We start from the raw sequence: 23009 nt of genomic DNA on the forward strand, positions 1-23009 counted from the left end.
TTACAACTTGGAACTGAGTAAAATTTTGTGAATAATTAATTAAAAAATAGTTTTAGAAATGTTTAAAAATTTAATAATCTAAGTAAATTATTTTCAATCGTAATTTGTAAAAAGATTGACGGAAAGGTTTGTGCCTTAAGTCTTTTGTTTAAAGCTCGCACACAAGCTGTCTTTTCAAATACTATATAATATTCCATAAATCAATCAAATGTTTTCAATTCACTTTCAAACCACAATTTCACTCACCCTCTCCATGCGCGCTGCGCTTCTCATCGGCATTCTCCTCGTCACTATCGATGTGCGGAAATGAATTGCCCAAACAGAAGAGTGGCAACGCCGGTGAGGTGCTCGCCGAATTTGTGGCGCCCGCGGACATTTTCAACGGATCCGATGTGTTGGCATTGCCACACGGCGAGCTGATATTATTATTATTATTATTAGTGTTGTTGTTGTTGTTGTAGCTGTTGTGATGGCTGCCGTTGCAACGCAATAGCTCATCGCTGGAGGTGCTTCCGCTACTTCCGCAACTCTGTCCCGACGACGTGGAATTCATGCTGTCCTGCCGATTGGTCAGGCGTCGCAACATGAATTTGTTGTTGAGGACTTTGTTTTTGGTGATCAATTCGCTGCGCCGTAATGCGCATTTCGGTGAATTTGTTATTGTATTGTTGTTGCTGCAGCGCATTAAGCTGCTGTTGGTGACGCCGACGCCGACGCCGCCGCTGCTGCTACTGTTGTTGTTGCCATTGCATTTGCCATTATTGTTGGCCTCGTCCGACGCCAGCGGCACTGTTGCTGTTGCTGCTGTCGTCGAGGCGGGCATTTGCAGCTCATTCAACGAGACCCGCTCGATGCTGTGCTCAACGCCCACCAGCAAGTGTTGCAACAATTGCGGCAATTCGTCACTCGTCAACATTTCGAGTGTTAATGCGCTTAAATGTGTTGGTGGGGTGGTTGCTACTGCTGTTGTTGTTGTTGTGGCGTTGAAATCAATGCAATGACTTTGAATTGTTGTTGTTGCTGCTGCTGCTGTGTCGCAGTTGGCAAATGTGGCCGTAGCACTTGCGTGTGCCTGTTGTGCTTGTTGTTGTTGTATTTGTAAGCCGTTTGAGGCGTTCCGCCAAACCACATGCAATTGTGGCGTTTCCGTTTTATCAACTGAAAGGAAGTGAAATGAAAAGTGATTATAAGGCTTTTATTTATTCGGATTATTGAATATTTGTGTATGTGTTGGGATCTGCGCATTAAAAAGCTTTATAAAATGACGATAGACCGATGCGATATCGTAAAGGATCGTGTGGATGTGAGTTGCAAACAGATCAGGCTGTTACCTGTTCACAGTTATTGCCACATATTTTTTCTCACGGATTTCCACTCAAAGACAGCGCTCAAATATTACTGCCTATACGTCATCAAGACACCTCTAAGCTTAGTTGGATTCAAATCTGATCCTACTCAGTGAGCATTTTCATAGATGTTTAGCATTAACGAAATATGCTGAAAAAACGTTTTAGGGTTCGAAGTGCCTATATATCGCGTATATTATATTTATAAGCGCCATTTATGCTTTAACTGAGGCTTAAGAATACTAAAGAAAGGAGGAAGAGGATGATCTCCACTCGAAATCTCGTGGAGAAGGTATATCGATTTGGCGACAAATAGCGAGAAGATGAAACGACTGGCGCGTTTTTTGTTAACACAAAAAATCTACGTGATCTTTTCCGATCCCGGTGTGAAGTACTTAGCAACTATTTCTATAAATGTCGCTCTCGTCGATACCTTTGCAAAGTAGTTTTTATAGCCTCATTTAAGAATATTTACATATTTGTTTTAAATTCAAAAATGTGCTCGCAAGAAATATGTTCTCTTCGAGTTTTTCCATCACTTATGTATTTCGATGAAATAACTCTTTTATAAACTGTTTTTAGGCATACATGTTCAAGTATTAGCGTATACATAAAATAAGATTTTATTAAATTATCAATAATCTGCACTGAATAGAGCCAACTGAACTTTTTGTTTTGAAAGGACCTTCTCTGATTTATTATATTTTTAAATACAATGTCCACTTACCACTTTTAACGCACAAATATAAATCGCCTGGACGTATTAAGGCGTCATCAAGAGCCCCCAAATGTAGAATAACTTCGCCTGTTGGAGTTGTAAGTGGCCATCCTTTACGCCAAAGAACATTCTGCAAAAATATTTAATTATAGAATAATTAATAAAAACAATTTGTACATAGAAATAACGGAATGTAATATATGCTAAACTAAAAGTAAATAGATAAGTGGCAAGCTTCTATTATAAGAGTTGTGTAGTTTAATCAACTTAGTCATTTTGGTCGATAATATTAAAAAGAAATTATAGCAAAGCGATTTACATAAGTTTCGTTGAATTGTAGATGTTGGAGGTCATGGTTATCTAACCGAAAAGATTTCGAAGAGTGGTTGTCAATAATGTTGAGAGGATTCCCACAGGGTCATAAAACTTGAAGTGAAATTATAAAAAAAATAAAACAATTTAGTTTGAGTATGAAGAGAGTTGCCACCTATTTATATTTAAAATATATTAATTTAATTGATAAAAACAAACTTTACATTTTGAATATCAAACTAAAAGCAGTTTTTTGAAGAGAGTTGCCATCTTTTTATATTATTAAATAATTATATTAATTTAAGTATTTCAAAATGAGTATCAAACTATACTAGCTTAAGTCATAATTAGGCTATATATATATTTAAAAAGAGTTGCCACCTATTTGAAAATTGAAACCAAGGCACGAATATTAATGTGATTGATTTCTGCTAACATTGTGGAATTGAAATGAAAGTTTTTTAGGAAATTTAAACACTTCTTTTCTATATCCAATACACACATACAAATTCTATTGGTCCCTTATACATATGTATTTTGAATCATGTATAGTATGATGTAAAAAAAATTGATTCACTCTTTCTACTTAATCCGCTGTGTTATAAAACAACGTTACGTAATAATTTGAAACGCCAGATCGCTTTAAATCAATGCAAAACTCGCACCATTCAAAGGCTTGCCACAAATCAACAGCGCATACAAATACATAAGCATTCATATGTATGTAAATATGTATGTATGCATGTAAACACGACAGAGCACATGCTCATATGTTATGCCTGTCAATTTTCGTCTGATTTTTCTGATATTTAACCTGACCGCCAATGGCAAGAATGCATGCAACCGCTTTCCGTTTGCTCCCAAATAGCAACAAGAAAAAGCCAAAAACACAACAACAAAAAAATTACGGAAATATCGCCGACATAATCGAATGAGCAAAAATTATAAAGTTTTCAATGCGCCAAAACAGATTGAATAACAACAATTGCAACAAACAACCTGCCACAGAGTTGTTTCTGTTGTTGTACACTTCAAATAGTATGTAGTTGAGTGGTAGATTTTTGCATCATGTGCCAAAAAATTTGAATAGATTACATATTACGAGTGCGACGAGGGCGCCGAAAGAAACCGCGAAAAAAACTGCGGCAACGCCGGTCGATGAAAGACAAATGAAGCACAATAACGGTGCCGTCGAGTGAGAGTAATGAAAAGCTGCAGAAATAACAGTAAAAACACCGGCAGCTAACAGCAATTGCAAGGTTGGTGAGAAAAGCGGCATTGAGATTAGTGGCCAAGCAGAGTTGCACGGGCGCGAGATATGGATATGTGTGAGTGTATGAGAGAAAGAGCGGGGAGGGGGAGTGGGCAGCGGCATGCGGGTAATGTGCTGCCAAAATAAATGTGCGACGGCCGCTGTTGTTGTGTTTGGGTGCTGGTGTTGGCGCAAAGATAAAATGCCATGCAGCAACTAACTTTCGTCGACAGTTGAAATTACGGTAACAACACCCGCAAGTGCAAAAAAATCGATTGACGTTTTGTGATTTACCGTAAGCGGTTTTTTTTCTAAATTTTTTGGGCTTTCCCAAAACGTTTAGCATGCAAAGCGGTGCATTAAAACCAGTGCAACAACAACAACAATATTGGAAAATAATCATAGCAACAACAACAAGTCGGGGAATATGAAACTATTATTAATGCATGGAGATGTCTACAACTATTAGCTGTGGACGTACGCGAAAGTATGTATGTGTGAATATGTGAGCTTGCAACACGAGCGCGGCGTGGCGGGGCGAGTCAACGTCCGACACTATCAACACTTGCTTGGCGCAGACGGGCGAGTCTTGACGCGCTAGCTCGTCTATTTGAACTTTTGCAAGCGCATACACACATACAAACATGCAAGTGTGAGTGTGTGTGTCTGTGTGTTTGTGCTCAGCCATTGGTTTGTGATGCAAAATTACAGATAAATCATGCAAGTCAAACTTTGGCAATTTTGCTAATTTCAGTTATTATTGCAAAAGCAAAAAACGCTGGCAAATATGAGTTAAAAAGTAACTTAAATTTGCGAAAAGTGAAAAAAAAATGAATCTAAAAAATCATCAGCGCAAAATTTCACGCCCAAGGGAATGTAAAATCAAAAATTTACCAAATTTGTGTTTTGGCAGTTGCGGCAAATGTGAGGCCATCCATCCAGCTAACACGCAGCGAGTTAGGCAATGTACAGCAAAAAAAAAAAAAATAGCAATAAAAAATTAAAAAAGTTTTCAGCCGCGACGCCACATTCTGCGTAACTCGTTGCCTAGTCGAAAAGGAGTTTAAATTATTTTTTTTAATTTTGTGATTTTTGTTTTTTTAATTTTATGATTTTTTTTTTATAAATTTTAGCGAGCTGCGCTTACGTTGTTGCAATTTTTCACTGCTTCGGCGCTTGCGGGGCGTTTAATTTGCACATCATATATGCGCTGGAGCGACATGTGCGCTCGGTTGCCTGCCTCGGCGCCGATTACGAACTACCGCTGACGTGCAACATTCAACGCCGCGAAATCAGCGCTAAGAGCAACTCATTTTTTGACTTTAATGTAATAAAAAACGAGCAAAACGGACAGCAGTGTTGCAACAAAAACAAAATTGGAATAAATAAATTTTCAAGCAGCGATATTTTAGAAATAGTTTCTTCGTGGAGAGGGGTGTTGTGGTAGTTTTCTTAATACTGAACTTTGAAAATAAAAAGATTTAATTAGCAAAGTTAAATATAGAAAATATTTATACTTTTATCTAGTTGCGCCTATTTTTGAAATTTCTGACTGGTTTTCCAAAAAAGGGAATACCCAAAACGACGAATACTTCAATTTTTTTTTATACTACTGTGATCAAACTGAAAGGTGAATTTTGTCCATTTCATCTCCCTCAGAGTAATCCTCTCCTGTTGCAATACACTTATACCGACGAATTTTACAGTCAACATAGCACTCAGAGCCTTCTTCGATTCAGCTTTTATATCCTCTATTGAGTCAAAACGGTGCCCTCGGAGTGGCCAAGTGAATTTGCTGAATAGCCAAAGTTAGACGAAGGTAAATCAGGCAAATGCGGTGGTTTCGGCACGATATTAGTTGAAAATGTGGCGAAATGATCGCGAATAACCAATGAAGTATGAGATGGTGCATTATCGCACTTCTTTGTTCAATACATTCAGACATAGTAAAAATCGAAGAATTCACTTTTAGAGCCTCACAAAACGACGCGTATCTCAAATACTAATCAATATTTTGAAGTGACATTTAGCATAAAGGTAACTAACAGTACTACCAACTTACAGAAAAAAAAAATTTCTATTCGAAAAACACGCGAAGTATAAATTGATTTATTTCAATTTGATCACAGTAGTATTGCAAAATCTAAGGCAGCAGGTTACAGAATATCTGTGGGTAATAGAAAAATTATGTTTTCAGATTTGACTTCAGGGTATCAAACTGTATCAAAAACACCTAAGAACTTTCATGATACAAATAGTTTGTCTGCCAGTGTAGTTTGTACCAAATTCCAGCGTGATATCTCTCGAGTTGCATAAAATGGCAGATTAATGCAGACACCGTTATATAGTGGATGAGTCTAAATTCCAATAAGAAAGGTAAAGCCTACGATAAACAAGCAATTTCATCTTGATAACTTTATATTTGTTCGGGATCATTGAAAATAAAACCGTTATACGACGTACGCGTTTATACACTTTAGACCAAGTTTGACTCGGACTAGTCCCTTTAAACTCTCCACAAACACTGAAATTGAAAACAGTTTTTTTGTCAAACACGAAACGAGAGTTAACGCTCCGTATTCTTCACTGTGACTTTTTTCTATTTTTGAAAAGGAAAAGTCTATTTCGGGGAACGCGCCATGAGGCCATGGACTCGGTATATGAAAATCGTTAAAACAACTTTAACATCACAAACAAACAGCTGTCAAACTCACTGTAAGACACATGCAAAACAAACTTCGGGCGAACTTAAAAAGTCTAGGAAAACATTTTTATTGATGCAGTTTAAATGGATCGGTCCGAGTCAAATTTGATCATGAGTGCATTTCAGAGACGTAGTCATACTCTATATTTATGGACAAAATGATCAGCTGGACAAAAAGCAAAAGTCAAAAGATATTACCAAATTGAATCAGAATATGTTGCCGATCATTCTGACAACTTTATTGCTAAGCTTCTAATATAAAAGAACTTCAAAAGTCTGTCAAAGTCAATAATTAGGAAAGGTATCAATATTTAGCATGCACGCAAATTCACTCGCATAAATACTCGTACAAACGTATATTATTTATGTGTGACCAGCAAAATGAAAAGGCCAAAATGGCAAATTCACATGCAGCGCGGCAAGTAAAATTCAAATTAATAAAAATCAAGAGTCCGCTAAAATAAAAACTCAACACCAAACGCCACCGCATCGGCGAACGCGCGGCAACGCGTTCACTCACGCTCGTGGGTTGTGCCCAACCGTGTGTGTGTCCGTTCGCCCGGCGCAGCGGTGGCGCGTCCGATTGCGCTAGTGCGCGACCACCCAGCTGGCGCATAAATCAATTCCAGCTAGTCAACCGTAGCTACACATGCAGTAAAGTATAACAGCAACAGCAACAATAACAACAGAAACAAAATGTTAATAAAATGAAGTGAACGAACATGATCGAAAAACGATCAAAAATCGATCGCAGCACAAAGCGGCGCGCTGGCAACTGCTGGTGTGCGCGCCTAAATGCAGACACACAAAAACACACACACACCCACTTATGTATGTGTATGCAAACACGTTGAATTTATTCAAATTGAAAATGATCAATTTTGTCATCTGATCATTTGATCGGCGCCGATCGGCAAACAAAGACATGTGTGCGCACATCAGCCTAACCCTTATTGAAAGCAAAAAATGGCAGCAACACAACGCCGATCACCGTACACAACAACAACACACACATCGCGCACGATCACTAACTAACCGTTTATGTGGAGCTCGCATGCGTTCGATCGCCAACGACGATTCGCATGAACGCACCCCGAAACAGCAGCGCGTCACCCGCTGCGCTTAACAATTTTCGCATATCGCTGTGGTCTATTCAAGCGCTCTTGTCTGCGCGCGTGTGTGTGTGTGTTCTCGTAGTCAATACAGAAATTTGCAATTGTTTTGATTTGATTTGCATTCTCAAATTTGTTTAGCGCTAATTTCGCAATGCGATCGTTAAATGCCTGATTTATGTGTGTTTCGGTGCGCGTACTTTGTTGCTGGTGTTGTTTTTTGTCATTGACCCAAAATGCGGTTCCAATGACAGCATGCGACGTGCCCGTTTATTGTCTGGGAAATACACATTTGTAGAAATATTCTTTCATTGATCGCTGCCTGCGATCGTTATCGCCACAAATCGTTCAAAGTCGGCTCCCATTGACATTCGGCTACTATTATTTTCACTTTTTTGTTGTTGAACACAGAAAAAATCGATTTGTTGTTTCCCATTGGCGACAAATTTCCGCTTTACGTTTGACTGCCTTCGATGCGTGGCTAAAAATTGTTTTGAATTTTTGGCCAATGGCGTCAACATTTAATTGTTGCCAATCAATGGAGTGCTGCTTTGTGTTGCGACACACCGGAAATACAAAGAGGAGTGCGTAAAAATAATTGTGCAATTTTGTATGATTCACAGTTTTGCATGCGCCATTTTTTAATGGTTTGCGGAAAAACCTTAGACATAAAAAGATTTCTAAAAGGAAACATGGTTTTATCTCACCAAGATAAAGGATATTTAACACGAGTTACTAGAAAGCATTTGACTGATCAACTTCATAGTGTAATGCATGAGATCTCTTTTCGATCTCAAGTTCTGAATACAATCAGATCAGATCGATTATGGGATGTCTTGTCAAGGACAGCAAACTTCCGAGTATATTTCAGCCAAGTAAAAGATGCACATATACTTGAAAACCGTTATTTCGGTTTGGTTTAAATAGTCAATTTGTTCAACAAAAAATCTAAGCAAAGCTCGCTAACTGCGCGTTCAAAGCTAATAATGAGTGCCTCACCAGACTAGAAATACCATTAAGCTACATCTTTATCAGACTCGCTTGGGTGCCTGGTCTCCAGCGGTATAGAACGGAGTTGGATTTTTTTATTCTAGAGTATAACGCAAGATATTTAATAAACAACTTGCTTGAGCCAAATTCATCCTGTCGCAATCGTAAGAGTTCTTACTGGATACTGTCCAATGGCAACACAATGAGCTATTGTGGAAGTTTCAGTCAAATGCGTTCAAAATATAAAACGTTACAGATGTTATTTCATGTCACAATATTTCATCTAAAATTCATTATTTCAAGTTAGCGATAAAAACTAATTTGACCAGCTTTTGGTAGTTGTCTTCGCTAACAACTATGAATCCGCCGAAATGTAGGCAACATTTGACACCCTTTTTTGCAGTTTTACGATTTTGCCAAATTTGCGTTTCGGGGTTGAATAGACAAAATGAAAAATTTGTTTTCATTAAATAATAACGGTACACAAGTATTTCGAGATCCCGCAATGTGCAGATGAGAACACGGAAATGTCTTGAGTCGTAATATGTACGAGAACTATTGAACAAAGGGCAAATGAAAATCAAAGGAAAAAAGGAAAATTGTAAACGATAATTTAAGCTGAAACCTGAAGCAGAGCTAATTATATATAATATAAAATAAATAATATATAAATATCTATAAAGAAAAAATGTAAAGGCGAATATATTTTAAAGCATGCCAATGTCCTACCTAATAATAATGTTAATATCAGTCCACCAACGGCAACAAAACCATCATCATCGAGTTGTTGGTGGTCCAAACAAATTGATTCGTTGCATCAACGCGCATGCGCCGAAGTCACAGCAGCACAGAAGTCAAGTGAGAGTGAAAACGATGATTGGTACAAACAACAAATAACAGCAACAACAACAACAACAGCAATACAAAATATAACGGTGGCTGATAATAGGGTCGGCCCACGCAAAATTAACCGCATGGACGGACAACGAAATGACTTCATTAAACGCATACAAATGACACGGCGCGCTGCGCGTTGCCGCAGTTTTGTGGTCACCTTCGTCACTCTCTCTCTTAACGCTTGCGCCTCATTGCATCTTCGACAGCGAGTGGCTTTTCGACTTTTGGGCTATTATTATTACGGTTACTGCGGTGTGGGCATTTATGCGGTCCGTGATGCCACAGTTTCGAATTTCAACATTTATTGGCAGCTATAAAATGCGCACATACACACACCTACATGCACAGATGTGCACATATTTTCAGAGAAACAGGCTATATGTCGGCAAGTGGTGCGGCGTAAACGAAATGCAGCGATGAAAAATTGTTGCACACTCATTTACATACATACCAACAACCGAACAGATGTGCTTACACCCATATTTATGTTTGTGAATGACGTTAGATTGCCGCCCACTCCGCAATTAACGCTTGATTATGTAAATTATGCTCACCGCACTGCGCGCTCTCTTTCTCTTTAACATGTGTGGAAGTGTGTGTGGATGTGTACGGCGTGGAAACGTTGCAATGTCCTATCCGCTGCAGTTTGACTTGGTCAGGCGACATCTTGGCCTAGCCGGGTCTTTGGCACGGTCAGTGAACTATCATCAAAGCAGTTGCAGTGCAAAGTGAAAAGAAAAGGTTTCTGACACAATTTCCATCGACGCCCACATAAATTGGCTGTTGTGTGTATTTGGGCCACATATGCTCGGTATGCTCTATATTGACAGCAAACAAGAAAAATTGAACCTATAAATTGGTCAAACTAATTCGTTTGTTGCCAAATTGATGCCAACACTTGAGATGACAGCTACAATAACGGCAAACACGACAAGTGGGTGTGGGATGCTTTTGTGACGACCTGTTTGCGTTTGTGGCATGTTGCAATGCAATGCAACGCAATGGTATGCAGATGTAGATATGTGAGTGTCGACTTGGTAAAATATGTAAATACTTTTTCGAATGAACTTGCTTTGCAAGTATATTACATTAGGATAGGGGTTTCCATGGCAGCAATCCGTTATTTTTTTAATTTATACATCTAAATATCTAGTATGGCTAAACCATCTCTTACCCTAAAGGAGGAGATATGAAATGAAATAATTTGTTTTTTTACGGATCGATGCCTATGTAGGTACATATGTACAAGCAATATCTCTTTTGAAATGCTAAATTTATCTGTCGTCTCCGAAGGGCTAGTTCGTTTTTTTCAAATATTTGCTCATAGAAATATACTCGTGGCTTAATACTATTATATTAATTTTGCCTAGTAAAAAACCTATAGAATTTATTTGAAACTACAATGTTATATCTTTAGTCCCTAATTCCGTATATGAATAAATCTATACTCAAAAATAAAGAACGAATACCTCAGTACGTGGAGTATGTTTGGATTTTAAGGGCGGATGCTTAATCATCTTCACGGACTTAGAGGGATATCTTTTGAAAACATTATTTCAGACGTATTTCGAAGAAAAAGTATATCTATATAAATTTTGAAACAATACGAAAATACTCTGAATATGAGAAGTTGAGGTTTTAAGTTTAACATTGTGCTAGAGATCCAAAAGCTACTGAATTTCTACAAGAAGATAACCTCTGCTCTGCTTGTATAGAGAAAATATTTTTATCCCCCGTAAAACCTTTAGAATTTATTTGAAGCAATAATGTCGCATTTTAAGTCCAAAATTCCGAGTTTGCTACACGTACATATTTTAGATTTTCTCGCCTTTGGTGGTTGTCTTCGGTAACAACTATGAATGCCCCTAAATGTAGGCAATATTTCAAATATTTTTTTTATAATTTCAGGTTTTTGTTAAAATGTTAAAGCTATGTGATTTGATATTGAAAATGTTTTATTATTTTCATGCTATTATAACTGAAAAACTTGTGGTTTGCTTCCGCTGAAAAACATTTTTTTTTTGATTTTGGTGCTTAACGTCAAACATTACTCACAAGCATAGATTTTATAGTACAAACCTGTTTTAATTATATCTGAAACCACATTTTCCTTGTGCCTATAGAAATTAGAAATGCAAAGCTGCTAAAAAAATTGGTTACGTGATTGAACAATCCGATGACAATGTTGCAAAAATTGACCACACTGTTGACGGCGTTGACACTTTATCACTTTGTATGAACAAAATGCACTGAAACTCAGAATTTCTTCAACGAGTTCTTCTTGAGAAAAATGGACCGAAAAAGATGAGTTTAGAACGAGTTTGATACTTTCCCTAAATTTTCCGATAATTATTGCGATATTGACATCTGCGAAGGATCCCTTAACTTTTTGAATGAAATAAAATTATATTTAAGAAAAATATTATATGCAACTCTATAAATTCGTACATTTGTGTGGACTATGTGCCACATTTGTTGCATATTTCGTACGCCGGTCAATTTCTCACACTTCGTGCCCATTTATTAACGTCAACTTATGCACAAGGCACGCACGCATGCGCCAAACTCATATGCTTTCAATAATATTGACAATATTATGGTCTATCGCTTGCCGCTCGACGCTATAAAACAGCGGCTTTATGGACTCTTGTAAAAGCGCAGAGTTGAAATTTCAAAGTTACAAGCACGCAAATGAAATAAATGTCATGTATTCGGTACACATGTGTATGTATGTATATATAAACGCTCGTATGTAGATTTGTATAAAGGTGCGCGCATTGAAAGGAAAACCGTAACGTACAACACGCAGCAGGTAAACATGTTGCCACATTTTATATTTCACAATTTTGACAGCAACAAACGGCACAACATTTTGTTGCTTTTAAAAGCCTTGTTTTTGTTGTTGTTTTTCGGTATCTCAACACGGCTTTGCAGCTATTCTTAATTGCTAGAGAATTTCGATGTGACACTTTTTTCCACCCAAAAAAGCCAAAGCAACTGCTGGCGGTGAGTTGGATTTGGAATGATCGCCTTTTTTCAACACATAGACATATATGTATGCATACGAAAACAACAACAATTATGTGCATGTACATGCATATTGTTGTAATAGTAATACATACACCTATTGTCATAGATATAGGTACGTGCGTAGCTGGTTCCCTTTGCTGCCAGTCACTGTGAACATGCCGCTGCCGTTGTTATGTGGGAGTGATAAATTATGTTGTTGACATTTTGCGGCCGCTTTTCGGGTAACAAGCGAACAAGCGCTCAGTCGTCAATGGAGCTAACTAGAATTGGGTGAAACCTTTTTTCTTAATTCAATACAAAATCTTATTGTTATTTTATTACTATTTTTTTATGGCATGCATTTATTGTTTTCTGAATGTCATTCACAGTTATAATTTTATTAAACAATTTTATAAAAAAAAATACTTAAAAGTTCAAGAAATGTAAATGCATTAATTTCCTCCCCAATAAACCGAAACTCACGTGGGCTTTTATGCTTGTTGCTGCCCCAAATTATTCCCTTAACACATTTTATCACTTTACATTCTTTTGTATGCGTTTTGTTGTTCTTGTTTTTTGTTTGTGTTTCTCAAGAACTTTCTCTTTTCAACAATCAATTTTCTAAAAATTAACAACTGCTTATCTCGAAATTTATTGAGCCCACAATCGAGAACACAACACGCGCACTCACACCGCTCATTAAGTCCGATAATCATTTGTGTGCATGCGCTTGCTAATGAAGCGATGCTGCGGAGTGAAAATGAGCTTTGCCTTAATCAATGGACGCATGCGCGGACAGACGCGTAGGGCGTTCTAAAAATTGATAAATAAATTATTCATCGTTAACAAGTTAAGAATGTGTTCACGATAAGGCCACATAATAAATTGAAATCAACCAGACGAAATGGGTGGCGCTTTGGTTGACATTCGAACTTGCCCCAAAATTATTGCGCCGCCGCATTCCACAGGCAATAATTCGGGTTTTCTTTTGTGTGTGAATGGTGAAATTTAAAAGAAAAATTCTTCCAATTATCATTATTAATGTAAGAAAGATAAATAAACATAGAAACATGTCATTAACTGAATTTATATAAATTTTCATATAAACTTGTCTCAACAAAGAGGTGAGATTAATGATAATCGAATGAGTAATCAATAAACCATCGAAAAAAAATCTAAGCTTGGCATTTCAATATATTTTTTCATTATAACATAATGTATGTAGAAGCTCAATAGCATTCAAAGGAAACGCCGCTCGGCTGGCTATTGGACCACATCATTTTTTCGGAATTAACCTCCAAAATAAAGTTTCGACACAATCTTCGTTTGTTCTTATTTCATTAATGTATAAAATTTAACGGTGAATTATACACTTGTATGATAGATGTTATAAGAGATCTAAGTAGAATCTTCGAAGAAATAAAAAACATTATGTGCCTTTGGACTCATTATCTCGGAAAAAATACTTAGTTCAATACCTAAATAGAGTCGGTTTTGCCATTAAGTGTCATCGAATTTAGGTATGTGTCTTATAGCTCGTCGATTTCGCATTCCATTGCCTTTTAGGAAAATCTTATATTTTATTATTTTTGCAAAGATGCATAAGTAATGGTAAGTGGAAAATCTGTTAATCGTATTTTATTAACAGAAAAAATATAATAATTATATTGTGAGGCAGAAATAGTCCTCTAAAAACACATGTAATTGAATCTTATGTTAGTTAGCCTTAGCCTACTGGTCTTCGTACGAATTACTAAAGTAGTTTTCAGAGCAAAAACAACACTCTGCCAACTAATAGAACTTTAAATTGCATACTATAAAGCAATAAATATTGAGTTCAGCGTTCAGTGAGTGACCAATAAAAACAAAAATCAAATGCAATATTAAATATATTTATCAATAAAATTAATAAAACCACTGCTGGTAGACATATCACGATCATTAAATTTGCATAGCAATAAAATGCCATAAATTGTCTTAAGTAAGTTTCCATGTAGTCAAGTTATTTGCGAAAATTAAAAGGAAAACCGAAAAGCAAGAACAAGAATCGCAAACACTATTAGCCAAATGGATGTCGTGCAAGAACATAAAAATCAATTTTACTGAGCAATAACAACTCCCAGCCAAAGCTTTGCTAGCAGTGCGCCATAAAAACGGTAATGGAGGTAATAATACAACAACAACAACATGACACGAATGCAAGCGAAAGACGAAATAAAAGACCGGCAGTCACAGCCGCGGTGATTGAATGTAGCAAAAATGCGCCGCAATGTAAAACAACAAAAGTAAAGAATAAAAAAATAAAATAAAATTGATAAAAGACAGTAACATGTGTGCGAGTGGTGGTATATATTGCGATAAAAATCTGAGTAAAAAGGTAAAATATAAATATGTAAAACAGGCAACAACTAAGTATTGTAATGCATTTTATTATTGACAATAAATTTCACAGCTTGAAATTTGGTTCAGAATTTTTAGTTTTTAATGTCATGAGATTTAATATAAAATTTATTTTTAAATATTACATTAATTTTTTTATAAATAAAACTATAAAAACTTATTTGATTTCTAAGTAAGAGACTCGTTTGAAGAAAGGGAGAAAATAATCTGTCAATTAAGAATATTATAAAAAAAAATAATGAAAATTTTGAGATAAGTGGCAGCTCTATTTTTAAATTTGTTCAATTAGAAGACTTCTTGAACACTTTACGGAAGGCATTTTTAACCATTGAACCGTCTGTGCTTGAGCGCATTCTCTAATATTTCACACTGATTTTAATTTTTTTTATAAGTGGCAAGTTACGAAACAAAGACTTTTCGAAAACCCTCTGGAACTCATTCTAAGCCTCTTTGACACATTTTATAATAACATTTCATAAGCAACACTGTTAAAATACTGTTCAATTGGAGATCAGATACTTTTTCAGCGAATTTTTTTAGAACTCATTCAGAATCCCTTTCTACTAACTTTTTATAATAATTTTTTTAATGCAGGGGACCCACCGTTATCATTAATGGCAACTCTATTCCAAAATATGAAGGCTGCCCGAAAAGTAGATATTAGTATTTACAAGTATGTTGTCACTATTTTATTCAAATCTCATTTCGTTTTTGTTTCGAACTCGTTAGCCAAATCTAAATGGCTTTTACTTAGCGACTTTTGGCGGACACAGAGTTGATTTAATATTAGCACTCTTTTTGTTGCAAATAACAAACAGAAGAACGGAAAAATTCTAAGCGGACGCGCTTGGACCTAAGTTTGCGCTCCACTTCTGTCAAGTGTTAAATGCGCCCGCTTTGATTTGTGGCAACGCCACCCATGCTACGGTCACTGCACAGCAATGTAGCGGCGCATAGACATATACACGCTCAAAGAAGTATATAAAAATTTGCATATTTCACATATAGACATATGTGTACATATACACAGTTTCTCAAGTCAGCCACGCTGTGCAGTAGAAACACTGTGCTGCCACCCTTCAAGTTGGCTTGTTAGAAAATCACTACATAAAGTGCAACGGGCTTTTGTTGCAATTTTTTTTTTTTGCATAAAAAATATAAAAAAATGTAAAGCTTACTCAAAGCTACTTTATATTCCGCACCAAGTGACGACCAAAGGGTTAAGCGACCGTTTCGCAACGCTGCCCACGGAGCACTTTCCAGCATGCTTACGTGTGCCCAAATTTTTTACTCTCTTTTTCCTGCCATTTATCTTGTATTTATGCACACTACTCACTGTCAGACCCTTCTCAGACCCACTTTTCATATGTCACAAAAACAAAAACAAAAGCAAACACGAACATATAATACTTGTCATTTGATACTAAAGTGTTATCACAGTTTTCTTTTATGCCCGTATTATATTCTGTATTTTTTGTGTCACTTTTCTTCCGAAGATTACATTTAAATGTTGATGTGTGTGTGTGTCTTTCTTTGCTTTTGTCCTAAAAAACGTATTTGTGATAAATAGTGTAAATGAATGGAGGAAAAATATGATGTAATTTTGGAATAATAATATGTTTCAAAAAAAGTCAGTACGGCTTGCCTCAGGTTGCATCATAAGTTGAATAGGTCACACGTATTCAGTTAAGGTTTACCTGTCACGTGCGTGGCAATAAATACACATGTGACTTACATACACTGTAATATATTACACTGACAGTAACAAAAGCGGGTTGTTCTGAAGAGTAATCCAATGATAAGTTATAAACTGAAGAATGTTCGGCAAAAAAGTATCAGTCTTACTAAAGACAATTAAAGAAAAAGGGACCTCACCCTGAACCAATCTTTCTCAGGAATTTTTTTTTGTTGTAGCGACAGAATTCTGCCGAAATTACAGTCCTTAGTGGGATAACAATCCAGGTCCGTTCCAGTTATGTAAGCCCGACAGTCATGGAAACAGCTCAAAACTTTTTCCTTTGCTTCGGTTACTGGCTTATAGTACCATTACAGACCTATCAATTAGAAAGTGCTTAAAGTGAGCACTAAATTTTGCATTCACGTGGTCGGGTAAATGTAATTTCGCAATCTAAACAGACATGGGCTTCTTAAAAGATACTTATTTAAATTTGTGTCGTCGCTTAGTAGAATTTTCGAAAGGAGTTTTCTTTGCACTCGGTTAATTCTCCACGATTCTTGAAACAAGGCTCAAAATGACCAGCAAAGATGACGAAAGAGTTAAAATATTCCGAAAAACGAAATTTTGAGAATGTTGAAGATATGTCTTTGAAGACGATGTCCATCGCAAATAATTCATATTGGCATATTCTTAAAGCTGAACATTTTTAATTAAGAACAATATCCATATTTAAAGCAAAAAAAAAAAGAAATTGAACCACCCTAGTACGTGTACGTAGAAATTTGACTAACAATTCCAAATTAATCATAATTAAGAGGGAAATCCGCTTAATTAACCGTATGAAATGACATATTTCATAACAAAATCCAAAGTGAGGAAATTTCGAGGGCTACTGCGATCCCTTGGGGCCATTAAACTAACAGCGGCTTGCTCAAATATCGACTGTCAGACTTTCATGGTTTTAAAAAATATTTTTAACTTCGTACATTTAGGCATTACCTCAACACATCAACATGTGTTTCTATAAAAATATAGACAGTATGTATGTATGTGTCTCTGTTGGCTTTTCTTGTTGCATGTTTGACTTAAAGTCGTTGACACTTTTGTTTATTGACATTTTTATTCGTTTAGCATTTTTTGTCTTGACATTTTGGAGTTTGTTGTTGCAATATTTGTTGTCTTTTGTTGTTACAGCTTAAGTTGTTGACTGACAGTTCGGCCTGTTCGTTACGGTAGTTCAAACATGGTGTTCACCTACTATTATTGTGTTTACGTTGTTCCGTTTTGCCACAACCAAATGTGATACACTGGAAAAAATTTACCTTTTTTACTGAAAGGATATTATATAAAAAAAATTACATAAAAATCTTTCGTTAAATGGCTGTAGAATATTTATACTTTGAACTTCTGCCACTGATTTCAATTAAATATTAATTATTTTTGCATTAGACAGTTTTATATGGTACTGAGATAGCTTAAATTAGAAAGTTGCCACCCGCTTGAAATTCTTAAATAGCCAAAGCAAACAGATAAACAAACTCGAGGACGTAGGTATTTAATTGGGGAGAAATCTCACAAATGACTCAAAATAGAAAAAATTAATAAGGTTGCCACCTCGTAGATTTTTTTAAAAAACTAAAATTATGAAAAAACACTGCAATATCCGTTTGTGAAATCTTATAGTTGAAAATGTTTATTAGGAGAGTTGCCACCTGTCTCAAATTTTTAGTACAATAAAATTAACGAGAAAAACGAATTATTATAAACAAACCATAAAATTAAAGTTATTAAATTTTTTACTTGAAAATAAATTTGAGAAAGTTGCCATCTATTTGAAAATTTTAGTAACAATAATTTTTTAAGCGAAGAAATCTTGTAGTGTCGATAATGCAGTGATAAAGCTTAAGAAAGCGTGCAAGTGAAAATCAGTTTGAGAAGAGTTGCCATTTATTAAAAAAATTATCAATCAATTTTAAGGCAGTTACTTTCAAAACTACAAAATTTTAATATCACATATTTTTGTGGCTTGTTGCCATCCTATGGAATAGTTTAAATTGAAAGGTTGATAAAATAATTATGTTTTATTTTAATTGCAAAATTTCTCCATTCTATCGAATCCGCTTTTTCTGGCAAACAATTTGAAAATTTTCTAAGAAACACCTACTATCAAATTCACCGTTAATTTTTGTTGTTTAAATAATATCAGAAGACTAGAAACGGCTAAGAAGGCTTAGAGTTTATTTTTTTTTGAAACAAAGGAAAGTGAGCGAATAGATTCAATTGAAGAAATTTTTTTGACAGATACCTGTAAACGTCAAAAAATTTCATAATTTATCCTATCATCAATTTTTTCCAGTGTACGCCAAATTTCAGCGCTTTTTGAATGGATATACATATGTTTGTAAATAGATATGTATGCCACACACCTAATGCATCGTTAACCATAACTGTCAGCCAATAAGTCGCTGTGACGTTTAAGCTCCGTGTGACAACATTATTGGCTTATGGTAATCGTTTATTACGAGTATATTGACGAGCATAAATCATAACTGACGGCCGCCATTGAGTGAAAAAGAGGAAAGCAAAGCATAAAAGTACAAATTGAATATTAAAATGTGCGGGCGCGCATATTCATTAACCCCTTGAAAGCCAAAAAATTGAGAGAAAAAAATAAATGTTATATAAATAAAACAGCACACACACACACACACATTAACAGTTGTGTTCGAAAAAGGAGAATCGTGCGCATGGCTAAATGGCGCCAATGCAGGCACAGCCGAAAACAAAAAATTGAAATTCCAAAAAATTGTTAACAATCTGTTTGCCACAAAATGCGAAGTTGCGATTATTTGTTTTGCTGATTTTTGCCTGATTGCCTGCGGCTGCTGTCTGGAAGTGAGTGAGCGCTGTTGGACTTTGCCCCAACCTATCCCAATATAACAGATATACTTATGAACACATTCGTATTCATATACAAATATAAATATATATACAATTTCAATTTGGTCCGAAGGTGGCCAATCAACGCTTACAAGGAAGTCTGGCATGATTATGGGAAGCCACAAACGCAGGTGTGTGTGTGTGCCACAAAAATATATAGACAAACTTATGTATGCATATGTGTGTGTCATAATTGGTAGCAACCACTGGAGAGGCAGTGCTAAAATTAAAATTCGCATTCGTCAAAGTATGTGAAATTTTGTGCTGGCGTTGCTGCTGTTGTTGTAATTACCCATTTCACAACAATTCATCATTCGCACTCCCAGCAGCAGTGGCCTCAGCCAGCTGAGCGGGCCACCAACTCGTAAATGCGCTGGCATTCGAAATAGAAATATCCAAAAGACCAAAAGCGGTGCGGGAGTGGTTGTGTGTGTGTGTGGCACAGTCACAGACAGTCTGCCGTTGACTTGTTGAATAAACAAATTGCACAGCAGGCGTAAATTATTAATATACATACTTATATAGATATGTATGTGCATTTGTACGTAATTTAGGCATGAATAATTATTATGACAACTCAACTTGCTGGTCAATCGATGGCATAGATCGTTGTTTCAGCCGCGCGATAGGTGGCAACAACTTAACAATAACAAAACCATGTTTGGTTATTAAGTATATAAGCGAATAAATACGACAAATTATGAATTCGATAAAGGAATGTGTTTGCTGATGCGTTTAAGTTTGGAACATTTTCCTCCATAATATAGACAAAGTGGTAGGTGTCTTAACTAAACACTCTGGACGGTTTCTTGACTAAATTTTTAACGCATGAGTTGGAATTGAGAATATAATAAATTACCGAGAGGGTTTTTTTGAAGTTTTCCTTAAATGTACATATGTATTATATATTGGAGAAAACTTTCCGAGAATGTGAAATTGGTTCGGCAATAGTATCGGGATATGAGCGCATTTATACTAATTTTTTAAGTTACTATAATCGGCTTAAACACGTTTTTTACGAAACGATAAGTTGGTTAGCAAAATTACTTCAAGACGGCTAGAATGATCGGCCTCAAAGATTCACGCGACCCAGGCTATGATCGAAGTTAAAAGACTTTTGGGTAAAATTTCGATTTTAGGTCACTCTGAAGTCTAACTATTTTCACGAAAAATTATTTATTTTGAGAGCCGCATTTTTATGAAAACTAAGCTTTTTACTTGTCTTTCTATCATGGCCTGCATTTATCCATAGTAATAATTGAGTTTATTGGTCTTTGGATTTGAAATAATTTAAGCAGAAAATTTTTATTTACCCCAGATAACCCCTTTCGGAAGTCCTCCGAGAGAACGACTACGGGAACAACGGATCCAAAATTTTTTTTTGAGTGACTCCTTGGCTACCAAGATCGATATGACATCGTTAGACTTTTTCTTTTGAAGATATGTACAGTCTAAAGGCAGCGAATCCGTTGAGAGAACATATCACAATCATTAACCCAGGAGTCCTGCTCAGCCTTCGACATACAACTATGTAGTTCAAGCTATAAGGAGTGATAATAGATCATAGTATAATAAATATAATAGGTCACAATGCATATCTCATGTTTAAGCTAATTTAATAAGAGAGCTTCTGTGGCAGTCAGAGTGCCTTGACCTTGAAGTCTTACAGTTTTTAAGTAAATAGCGAATAGTTGGTCGGGTTTCTGCGATTCTATGAGCAGCTTTTGGGGGAAACGAATGCACTGAAAGGTGGCAACTATCTATTGGAACCTTTTTATAAAGATGTCACTCAAATAGCCAAATGTGACCCTTGTTCTTCATCGCGCTTCAATCTGTAAACCAATCTCTTCTAGCCTCATCAAAGTCTTTGTTCTATTAATTTTGCTGCCATAAAAGTAAACTTAATATTTTATAGTAAAAAAAATCAAGACTAAAAATTTAGTAGCCATTAAAATTGCCGGAAACTGGAAAAAATCATCAAAGCACTTAAAACCGCCACGAAAATTGCAATTGCAAAAAATTATAATTAATCGGGTTAATGTGTATTTGTTTTTTGGTGCTAAGGCATCGAATATCGTACATCGATCAGTATTTATAGTTATTTAAAAAACACTTAATTTCCACTGTAAAACTTCATTAGCGTTCTAATAAAATTGAAAACTTACATGTAAAAAAATTAAAAGTGCAAAGGTTGCGCCAAATTCTTAGGTGCAGTAAATCTCAAGCAAGAAGTTTGAAAAAAACTATAAAAATTAAGAATACAAATACAAAAAAATTATAGCGGAATTATAAAGCTCGCAAAAAGAAGTTATTTGACTTTATGGCACAACAAGTACGTCGTAAAACGGTAATTATGGCTTAATAAGCACAAAATCAAAGTACTTCTTTGTGAGCAAACGCATTGACTTTTTCCACGAAAATTTCGGCGACTTTGAACACTTGGAATTTGCTGTCCACAAGCTCCACGGAATTTTGTTTTTATATTTTATTGTCTGCTTGTCACTCTATTATGGTAAAGTCTACAAAATATCTCTAAATAGTATCTCTTAAATGCTTAAGGCAACGCTTCTAGATAAGCGACAATCTGAGTTGCAATATGTACCGTTAAACTGTGCATCAAGCTATTTCTATGTGGAGTTAAGTTTTTGCTTAAAATATAAAAGCTACTCAGCTTCTTATGTACACTCAATGCTTGTAAATTTGTGTTGTGCAACTGCAACGTAGATAAACACACAAATAAGCATATGGCATGTGGCATGTGGCAAGTGGAAGTTCGTTGCCGAGATAACTGTGTAGATACGTGTAGGAAGGTTGCTTCTATTTCTTCTTATGAGATTTATCTCTTATTTTTTATGTGTTTAGGTGTGTGTCATGTGTGTGTGTGTGTATTTTTGGAGTTGTTCCAAATTTTTGCTGTCATTTTCATTATGTGCCTTGAGCGTCAGTTTACGAACTCATTTGTATTGTGATTTTTCGCATTGTAAATTCAGAACAAACTTACTTACCTACAAACATAAACATGTTATTGTAGCTTTTTAAATGAGCTTTGAAAAGCCTCTCAAAACTGTTATTCTCTATTTAAACCGCACTTTTAGCACTACAACCGTTAGGTTAGATGTCGATCCTAACAGGGATCTTACTTGAACAGCTAAGAACGCCGGTCCGTTGTGTTAACCGTATATGTAGTAGGATTTAATGGAGTCAGGCTAAGGTTTGAACTGACTCTTAAGAAGTATTAGCAAAATAAAAATATTTATGTGAAATAACGGAACCAGCTTCGAAATATAACTTAACCTTTAAAATTTGAAATATCTTCAAAATAGGTGACTTAGGCTTCCCTTTACCCTCTCACTTAAATGACAATAAGATTACTGGTGTATACTCGGTTCTTTAAACAAGCCCAGAAAAATAAATTAGAGAGGGTAACATGAAAAATTTTATCACAGAAAGTCAACTATTTTTGACACCAGCAATCCGAATAGCGCTTCTGATCGCCACATTCGCAGTGCCACAATGCTTCAATAGGGTTACTGTCAAGACGTTTTCGTGGATATCGTTTTCTATCGACTGTTTCATTGTGTTTGGAAAAATGTGTTTCAATAATGGTCGCAAGCGCCGAACCAAACACTAACATTTTGGTGATGCCTTGGC

General features: G+C 35.9%; 1 protein-coding gene across 10 annotated transcripts in view; it reads right to left on the bottom strand.

The window, feature by feature from the left end:
- Positions 1–23009, bottom strand: part of LOC109579989 (uncharacterized) — a 109139-nt gene that overhangs the window by 14234 nt on the left and 71896 nt on the right. For all 10 annotated transcript variants that reach the window (XM_049456994.1, XM_049457002.1, XM_049457001.1 and 7 more), the window contains 2 exons: positions 2074–2194; positions 247–1158 (listed from right to left, as the gene is read on the bottom strand). In XM_049456994.1, the coding sequence (XP_049312951.1) occupies positions 247–1158; positions 2074–2194 (1033 nt within the window). The remainder of the gene's footprint in view (positions 1–246; positions 1159–2073; positions 2195–23009) is intronic.

Source organism: Bactrocera dorsalis, chromosome 5, assembly GCF_023373825.1.
Source record: "Bactrocera dorsalis isolate Fly_Bdor chromosome 5, ASM2337382v1, whole genome shotgun sequence".
NCBI lineage: Eukaryota > Metazoa > Arthropoda > Insecta > Diptera > Tephritidae > Bactrocera > Bactrocera dorsalis.